At 39.0% G+C, this 10,379-nt stretch overlaps 1 protein-coding gene across 4 annotated transcripts; it reads right to left on the bottom strand.

Annotated features, from left to right (window-relative positions):
* Nucleotides 1-1,224: 1,224 nt before the first annotated feature.
* LOC123883015 lies at nucleotides 1,225-7,575 on the bottom strand. Of its 4 annotated transcripts, none has more exons than XM_045931694.1 (2): nucleotides 6,953-7,575; nucleotides 1,225-2,177 (listed from the first exon to the last, which is right to left on the bottom strand). In XM_045931694.1, the coding sequence occupies exon 2, from the start codon at nucleotides 2,168-2,170 to the stop codon at nucleotides 1,607-1,609; it is 564 nt and encodes a 187-aa protein (XP_045787650.1). In that variant the 5' UTR covers nucleotides 2,171-2,177; nucleotides 6,953-7,575; the 3' UTR covers nucleotides 1,225-1,606. The 4 variants fall into 4 exon arrangements, 1 of the variants encoding a protein (XP_045787650.1); XR_006800099.1 differs by lacking the exon at nucleotides 1,225-2,177 and adding an exon at nucleotides 5,021-5,078; XR_006800100.1 differs by lacking the exon at nucleotides 1,225-2,177 and adding an exon at nucleotides 5,085-5,473.
* Between the last annotated feature and the right edge of the window lie 2,804 nt (nucleotides 7,576-10,379).

Consider the following 10,379-nt stretch of genomic DNA (forward strand, 5'->3'; position numbering starts at 1 on the left):
ATCAACCATATGATATTCTCTAGCTCGAAGCTACTCTTTTATGAATGCGGGAACACAATCCTAACACATTCGCTTAACATTGCAATTTAACGCCAAAACATAACATTGCTCACTTTAAGCTACAACTTATTGCATACACGTTTATCAATCATATAACGATTAACAATAAGCATTAACAGTATCAACATGTATCAACAATCATGTAAGGATACCCTTAAACCATGTTACAAGTGCCTAATCACACTTACAAACATTAACAAAAGTTGCAGGTTCAGTACTGTTCGCTAAGCGAATCAAAAGCGAACAGGTAGTGAACTATTCGCTAAGCGAATATCAGTTCGCTGTAGCGAACTTCGTCTGAGAATTACAGGTACATGGCGAACAGGTAGCGAGCTTGTGGCGAACATGTTCGCTATAGCGAACTCCTTTTCGCTAAGCGAACTACACCAGAAAAGAAATGTCTGTTCTTGAGTTATCTAAGGCGGTTTAACACTAAATCAACTCAAAAATTCATTCAAACATGTTATAAATTCGTATAAACAGCAATTCCAAGCATATATGGTATCAAGGAACATTAATCATCTCTTACAAACCTCCAAATACCTCACAAAATCATAATCATGTCAATTTCTTGGGTTTTAAGTAACTTTCTTAAACTTTTTCAATATGATCTAAACACATACATATTTTTCATGGAATCAAGCTATTGATTAACACGTACAAAGTGATGATGAAGAACATCACGCATACATACAAAAGCTTAATCAAAAGTCTAAAAGAAATTGAGTGGGAGAGTTCGGGAACGGAGACATAGACAATCTCCCCTCTCCTTGCCACTCAAGAATCATGAATTCTAATCTCTTACCTTAAGCAAAGATGATGATCCAAGCCTTTCCTCTCTTCTCTTGCTCGTGATTCTCCTAGCCAAAACCCTAGCTTAGCTTTGTTCTTGCTCTTACTCACTCAAACTCAAAGAAATGAAGTTATGAAACTATTCATGTGTTTGACTTGCTATCTATACTACTTCCCATTGTCATGAACCAAGCCCAAATGGCTTAGGCCCATTGCCTCTCACGCCCTTTAAGCCCAAAAAAAAGGTTCTCGCGTCTGATAACTTACGCTCGACTAAATAATTATTCGTCGCCCACTAAAATAATAAAAGCCAATTAATAAATAAAATAACATCTAATAATTATTTGTCAAAGTTTTTTTTTTTTTTGAAGTTAAGACAACTTTCATTCAACTAGAAGGTGATGAAACACCATATAAATTACACACAGCTGCAGCAAGGGAATTTGGAACTACTCCCATCCACGTTTTAGTACCAACTACATTAGAGAATTTTGCTAAACCATGAGCAACCGAATTTAAGTGACGCCTAACATGTGTCACAACTACGCTATCTAATTGTTCAATGAGTAATTTACAATCTTGGATAACAATTTCTATCATATCTATAGACTGGTTTGAGTTGATACAATTTACCACAGTGGCAGCATCAGAAACAATCACAATATCTTTCATGTTAGCTTCAATAGCTTTTTGGAGGCACCATCTCACACCAAGTGCCTCAGCCAACACAGGTTCAACATCAATAAATTCCTTTCTACAAGCAGATAGAACAACATTGTAACACCCCGTTTTTCAAAGATTCAAACTTTTTGGCAGATGCCTCCACACTCATTCCTCCCTGAGTCAGCTTCAGGAATTCTTCACCATAACGTTCTCTTGCGGTCTCCGGAAAATACTTGGCCAAAAATTTTCTTTTGAAATTCTCCCAAGTAAATTCCTCAAAGTTAGCTTCCATTAACAAGCTTGTATTTCCCCACCAATACTCCGCATCGCCCAGCAGCTGATAAGTGGCCAAGGTTACCATTTCCCCCTCGGGACAATGAATTGCTCCCAAGATTTTCTCCATTGCTTGGAGCCATAGATCCGCAGCTGTAGGACCACCTTCACCACGAAACTTTGGTGGACTCTGATTATTGAAACTAGTAAGAACCCGAGCCCCAGCAGCTTGGATTTCTCTTTCCCGCTTTTCCAGGTCTCTTTGGGTCTTAGCTTGGGCCTGAGCGGTTATGGCAGTCGCCATCACATTCATCGAGTTGGCCATACGCTCAACCCGGTCATCTTCAGTAGCAGGAGCAGCAGGTGCCCGTCTCGGAGGCATAATTTTCCTGCAAAACCAATTCTTTTAATTACAACCTTTTCCAATTCCACAGAATTTCCCACGTCCAACGCATATGAATTAAAGTGGTTACGACATGGTTGGTTGAAGATATACATTAACGAAACGAGTTAATGCATTACTAACTATCAACAAAACTCACCACTACCCGCTAACGAATCACTAAACTTACGCGACTCTAAACTTAACCGACTGTCCTCAGACTGTTAACCCATGTACACACTTTCCCTTTGAAGATCTACTGCCGAGCTCTGATACCAAAATGTAACACCCCGTTTTTCAAAGCATAAAAAGGGGTATTATATTTTTTTTTAAAATCAACACGCTTAAATAAAATGGCGCGCGTGAACGCCCGCAGCTATCTCGGCAATTCGTCATTCAATAGAAAATAAATATAACATCAACACATTATATTACAGGGCTTCCTCGAAGCAAAGTGTGTACCTGAATAATTTACATACAACGGATATAGCAAGTTCATCAACCAAAAAGACACGAGTCATGAACCGAATATATCACAAGGCCCAACGGCACTAACATGTCTGAGTATAATGTATAAAACATACAGTCATCCCAAAATATAACCTAGGCCCTAAGCCTACCAAAATGTAGCCTAACAAGCGCTACTCTCTACACTCCGGGATAGTCCACGAAGTCCTCGCTGTAACGACCCAATTTTCAAATTATTAATTTTAATGAGTTAAAATATTTTATTTAACGTGGCATTTTAATTAAGTTAATAACTAGAGTTATTTATCGAGTACTTTAGTTATTAGGCGAGTAGTGAGAGTTAACTCGAATTGGGCCAAGCCAATGGGCTTGAGGCCCAATGGGCCGAGTAAGCTAGAGTGGGGCGGCCATATGGCATGAAGGGAAGGGTGAGAACATTTCATTTTTCTCATAGTTTGTGTTCTTGAGAGAAGAGAGGAGAGCTTAGGAGCTAGGGCAAGAAGAAAAGCTAGAGATCCGAGATCTTCGTCGAGTTTTCTTCGAATCCAGGTATGAGAGTAGATTCCTTAATCATGGGTGATCCGAGGAAGGGGAGAATGTCGATTTCTCCTCACCCGAACTTCCTCCACCCCATTTTCGTTTTAGATAGGAATGGATTTTCTTGATGAAATTCGTTCCTAAGGTTCTTGTTGTGTTTAACATGCTTGTAACATGATTAATGAACGGAAATATTTGCTAAAAACGAGTTTTCTAATGGATTAAACTCAAGAACTTAGTGTTCTTGAGAGTTTTGATGAAATGGTGTAAATCCTTACTTTTTCGATGTTAACGATGTAGATCGGGAAAACTAACCGTCCTTTTATGCTTAAACATGTTTGTTACACTTGTATATGAACTCATTTGGGATTTATAACATGAAAATGGGATTTTTGGGTGATTTGAGATGGAAATCGCAAGGTTTGAACTGTCCTGACAGGAGGCCTTCGCTAGGTCTTCGCTCAGCGAATAGAGTGGCGAATGACTCGCCACAAGCTCGCTGCCTGTTCGCTATGCCTTGTGATGCTCTGACTTAGTTCGCTGCAGCAAACTGAGATTCGCTTAGCGAATTGTTCGCTGGCTGCTCGCTGATGGTTCGCCACGAGCTTGAACTACCCGGACTTGGTTCGCTATCCATTCGCTACTGGTTCGCTTAGCGAACAGTACTGATTCTGCAACTTTTGTTGATGTTTTACAGTGTGGGTAGGCATTTGTAACTTGGTTTAATGATATTCTTACATGATTGTTGATGCTTATAATGATTGTTAATCATGTATGAAGTTGTAAATGACGAATATTGAGGTTTTGTTGATCTTAATAATGACGTATGTTGGATAGTGTTCCACATAGTAAATGACGAGCTTATGCTAAATAATTGTGGATGAATTCATGAAAAACATACACATGCATTCATGAATTGTTGTTGTATATTGGATATTCCAATAAAGACGGATATCGGATTATATTTATCCGATAAAGACGAATATTAGAGGTGAGATACTCTAATAAAGACGAAACGGTACCACATGCATTAGATATGTCTAGGGTGACATTGCATGAAGTTGACGCATTAGAATGCATTAGGTTATGTGTACATTTATGTGATAAGTGATATGTGACACATACTTGGCTAATGGTAATAAATGATAATTGATTGTGTGAGTGTCCGATTATATGTGTTTATGTACTTATAATTGGATGGTAGAATGTTGATGAATATGCATGAATGTATGATATATGCATGATTATTGAAGAAGTGTTTAAGTACCCTTTTGCTTGCACTTGTATTTTGATTATGTGATCTAACTCTCATGCTTTGTGTTATGTGCTGGACCGTTGGGGGTTCAGATTCTCAGGTTGAGGATCCCGATCAGAGTTAGAGGAGTTGCTCGTGCTCGTGGTAGTGCGCTTTTTGGTGAGGAGTTTAGCTTAGACTACTCCTTAGATATATTTTGTATATCTTTTGACCGGGTTGTATAGAATTGCTCTGATTAGGTATTTACCGGGTCGGGTTATTCGTTTGAATTGTATTAAGCCCGTGATGGCATATTTAACTTTGCTATTCCTATCTTTTGGGTTGTAAACATAATATCCTTGTTGATATGGCCTAGAGCCTAGGGATATTGTGTGAACAACTATGACCATTGTATGATATACATTGTGGTAATTATTCGCTTTTAATTCCGCTGTGCTAGCATGATTTTAATTATGACGTGATTTTGTATTATTAACATGTGACGCCTGGATTGTCTTAAGTGTTTTATTTATTTATATTTAATGAATTCGCGTTTAAGGGGTTTGGGTGTTACACTCGCCGTCCACACGGCCTACGGTCTCAGATGGCACTCCATCGTCTGGGGGTGGGAGGAGCCCGCGATATGGCATGCAAAATAAGGGTCACCAACTGGAAACTAGTAATAAAATACCGAATACACATACCAGAATAGAAAGCGGTAAACACTTATCACATCCTCACACCAAGAAGAATAAATAAAGTGCACACATACCCTAATGCAAGACCTCTAATGAATGGTCGTGGCACAATCACCCAGATCGAATGCCACATGCATGAATTCCGGAAAAAGGTGGATTACACCCGGCACAATCACCCAGATCAAATGCCAACTCAATTGGTGGATACTCCAGAGTACAATCACCCAGATCAAATACCGGCTCCGTTAACGGCGGTACAATCACCCAGATCAAATACCGTCTCCGTTAAAGGCGGAAGTATCACCCGGTACAATCACCCAGATCAAATACCGACAATGTTTGCATGAGCATACGTCCCTACATATACTAATGCAACAAACATACACATATTCATAACCACATGTCAACACATATACTTCCCACCTATACGTAAGACAAATAACATCGAAAACAACCAAGCACACAAGCATGGAACCACAACAAGCATAACCATAAGCATACCCTAATGCTATTGACGGAAATAAAAAGGTGCCCTTACTTCGGCGAAACTTCCAATTACAAACGATTCCGAGTTATGCAACAATTCGTGCGCCCTAAAATAGTGGAGCGTACAATCCATAAGTCACGCCCAAAGTATTATAATGAAACTAAACCTATCAACAAAGGTCTAGAGGCATCTAAGGCACTTCCTAACACTCTCGGATATTATATTCGAGTCCTCCCCATGGTGATTAAAAATTCCCGAAGTTAAATACACTATTTTTCACAAAACAAACACATTTTCGTTTTCAAAGCATACCATTGCTCTCTATGGTTTTAAACTTCAAAGGACACTTTCACACACTACCAAAACACTTGAAAACAACCTAAAAAATTTACGAAAATGTCTCGACAAAATAATCGAGTTTTTCTTGCGTCGCAAGTTTCAAGTTTTTCTTTCCAAATACAATCCTATAATCATAATTTTAGACACCTAAGATCATTCATCAAAAACATGATCATTTTTTTCCAAATACAATCCCATTTTTTTTTCCTTTTAGGGGCTGCCCCCAAAAACCAAAATCACACTTCCGCTCAAAATTTTCCGCTTCCGAGAGCTTGGTAATATCCCATAATACCCCCGAGTCACTAATCCAAGCACCCAAAAATTTTCCGGGCAAAACCTCTAATTACGACATTTTAAATTTTTGGTTCTTTGAGACACAACCCACACCAAAACCATTTTTACCCAAATCTTTTTGCATGGTAATTCGCCCTAGGCCACAATCGTGCCTCCCCCAAAGCCGTAACAATTTTTGAAAACTCCTCCTCACTTTTCAAAATTTTCCTCATGGCAAAAGTTTTGAAAACTAGGCCAACACTCAAATTTTTTTACAATGCCACATCCTAGCAATCCTCTATTAGTTCACAAAGCCATTACATTGATCAATTGAACCACTTAGCATCAAAACAAAAGTTTCTAAGAAAATATGTTCATTATGCCTCAAGAACACACACCAAAAAATTATTTTTCTTGTATCACCAAACCAAGACCATAATCCAATATCCATTTTGCCACAAAGCTCAAATACAACCTCAAAAATAAAAGCACAACAAAATTTCACAAAGTTATGACCATTTCAAAATTATTTCTTCAAAACCTAACAAAATTTTGTGAAACTTTCAATCACCATGAGAATCCAAACTTTCCAAGCTTAAACAAGCTTATATACAAATCTTAAACACTTCCCTAAAACCACAATCAACCAAAACTAACATCCTAGAAAATTCTCAAGAATCATGCTCAAGAACAATTTCTAAAACTAGGAGAATTAGAGCAACAAAGGTAAGGAATTGGTTAGTTACCTTATGAGTAGTGATATCCTTGCAAGTTCCTTGATCCAACAAGACAATTCCTAGCTTGAATGGGTGAGAAATGAAAAATCAATGAAGCTTTGTGTGAGAGGGAGAGAAGGACGGTTTGTGAGAGAAGAGAAGGAGAGGTTTCACAATTTTTTCTAAGTCCCAAAAGTCTACCAAACAAAACCTATGACAAGTGGTCTTGCTCCACCATGACCACTTGATCAAAAGCACTTTCCCTTGGCCAATCCTAGCCCTCCAATTCCCTTACACAAATATCTAGATATTTCTAACACGCCCCACAACCTTCGCGCGCCGCGACGAGCAAAATTCGTAAAAACAGAAAACTTACGGAACGAACGTCCGTCTCAAAATATTTCCAAAACTTATCGCCGAATCTTTTTTTCGCGACTGTAATTTTCTTCCACGCTCTCGAAAATTAATCTCAGGACATATCCTAACTCGCGCAGATATATAAACCTTCTATCTGAAATTTTACTGAATTCCGAAACCGTAAAATTTTACGACAGCGGGTAAAATATTGCCCGTTTTCTCGAAAACTAGAACAACTCGAAAAATGGATCTCTAAAGTCGCAGGAACAACCTCATCCATAAAAGAAGACTAATGAAACCAACCTCAAGCTATTCCGACACTCGAGCGCGAAACAAGCACGATTTCTGCGAATCCTCCTCTTACGGAAACGATCATAACTTGAGTTCCGATTGTCCAATTGAGACGCACCAATAATCGTTGGAAAGCTAACGACGAGATCTACAACTTTCATGTTGACCATAAAAACCAAATCAAAACGCAAAGGGGGCAAAAAGGCACGTATACGTTCAGACTTCACACAAAACAGTTTTTCTACACTTGTTTTCAACGCAACGTGCTTACGAATTTGAAAAACGACTCAATTGACTTCAACCAAACATTCATTTTATTCCAAATACAACGAACACTTAATATCCTTAATGTACAATGAAATTATGGGTCTTACATTACTACCCAACAAAAAAGAAGTTTCGTCCTCGAAACTTAAACGTCGTGGAATAACTCCGGATATTGCTCTTTTATTTTGTTTTCAAGTTCCCGTGTTGCATCTCCGGTAGCTTCGTTCCAAATTACCTTAACCAAAGGTATTTCTTTTGTCCTCAAAAGCTTCATCTTCCTATCCGTAATCTTGATCGGCGGAACCTCAAATGACAAATTCTCTTTTAATTGAATGTCATCCGGCTTAATCACATGTGAAGGGTCGGGAGTATATTTTCTCAACTGAGAAACATGGAACACATCATGAATCCGAGATAGTACCGGTGGTAACGCGATACGATAAGCTACCTTTCCTATCCTTTCCGTAATTTGATACGGTCCAATAAACTTCGGAGTTAATTTCTTAGCTTTCAAAACTCTTCCAACACCCGTGGTCGGTGTAACTCTAAGAAATACATGATCACCCGCTTCAAATTCCAAAGGCCTACGATGCTTATCCGCATAACTCTTTTGCCTATCTTGTGTAGCTTTCAATCTTGCCAGGATTTGCTTAACTTTATCCGTTGTTTGTTGCACCATTTCAGGCCCTACAATTATGCTTTCACCATCTTGATACCAACACAAAGGAGTCTGACATCTTCTCCCGTAAAGTGCCTCAAATGAAGCCATTCCGATGCTTGCATGATGACTATTATTATACGTAAATTCCACCAAAGGCAACACATCATCCCAACTTCCCCGATCATCTAGCACACATGCTCTTAACAAATCCTCCAATGATTGATTTGTTCTTTCGGTTTGGCCGTCCGTTTGTGGATGATAAGCCGAACTCATTTTCAACTTCGTTCCCAAAGCATCATGGAGTGTTTTCCAAAAATGTGAAGTGAATTTTGGATCTTGATCCGAAACAATACTAGAAGGTATTCCATGCAATTTCACAATCTCCGCAATATAAATGTCGGTTAACTTCTCCGCGGTGTCGGCAACTTTAACCGCTAAAAAGTGAGCGGATTTTGTCAATCTATCCACTATCACCCAAATTGAATCCTTCCTTTTTCTTGTCTTGGGCAATCCCGTGATAAAGTCCATGGATATACTATCCCACTTCCACTCCGGTATATCCAACGGATGCAACATTCCCGCCGGTTTTTGATGCTCCACCTTCGCTTTTTGACATGTCAAACACGCCGCCACATATTCCGCCACATTTCTTTTCATACCCGGCCACCAAAAATCTTTTCTCAAGTCTTGATACATTTTAGTGGCTCCGGGGTGGATACTCAATTTACTTTTGTGAGCTTCCTCAAGGATTGTGTTCCTCAAATTTTTAACATCCGGCACACACACCCTTCCATTACATCTCAAAATATTATCCGCCCCCACTTTGAATTCGGTGGTCGTTCCTCGAATTATCAAGTCTCTCTTTGCCATAAGCAATTCATCATCTTGACAATTTGCAATTTCTTCCAACAACCCACTAGAAATAGTAATCATTCCCAATTTCAAAGCGCCCGGTGCAAACTTTACCGTGAGGTGCAAATCTCGAAACATCTTCAACAATTCATGTTGACTAGCCATTACCGCTGAACATGCCGACACACTTTTTCTACTCAAAGCATCTGCCACCACATTAGCTTTTCCGGGGTGATATTCTAATGTGAAGTCAAAATCCTTAAGCGTCTCCATCCACCTCCTTTGCCTCATATTTAATTCCTTTTGATCGAAGAGGTACTTTAAACTTTTATGGTCACTGAACATTCTCTTGTTGTCATATTCAAGGAGTTACATGAACATATCTCTTGCCAAGGTTTATGATTCCCTCATGGACAACTGGTGCTGTTATTTAGACCAATGAAACTGCAGCAACAAAGAGTACATACAACTTGCAAGGAAGCTTCAATACTGAATCAAGTACAAAGACTATGACATGGGTTGCTACATTCTCCCATAAAAGAATAATTCCTTTACTATTCATGTGTCCTTTGAAGGACAAGTGAACAGTTGCTACTCTATGCCTTTGTTGAGTGTTTACAGCTGTTTGACAACTTGTAACAGCTCATTAAGCACATGGGGATTATGTACACCAGTACAAAGAATGATCTCCAGAATTCTGGAGAATGGTCTCCCAGATTTTTGCACTTATGTAGCAATCTTATCCAAAGCATCCCAATCTTATTTCCACACATGGGGAATATATTTGCAATGGATATATGTCAGAAACAACTCATTTATAGTTGGCAAAACGAATATCTCTGCCATCTAGTACTATGTCACAGTCAGAGACCATCGGAAGAATGGTCTCCCAGATTTTTGCACTTATGTGGCAATCTTATCCAAAGGCATCCCAATCTGATTTCCACACATGGGGAATATGTTTGCAACGGATATATACTCAGAAACAACTCATTGACAGTTGGCTAAAGAATATTTCTGCCATCAAGT

Source organism: Trifolium pratense, linkage group LG5, assembly GCF_020283565.1.
Source record: "Trifolium pratense cultivar HEN17-A07 linkage group LG5, ARS_RC_1.1, whole genome shotgun sequence".
NCBI lineage: Eukaryota > Viridiplantae > Streptophyta > Magnoliopsida > Fabales > Fabaceae > Trifolium > Trifolium pratense.

What these genes read in the sequence shown, in the direction of transcription:
- LOC123883015 (XM_045931694.1), bottom strand. Translation starts at nt 2,170, where the DNA reads ATGCCTCCGAGACGGGCACCTGCTGCTCCTGCTACTGAAGATGACCGG.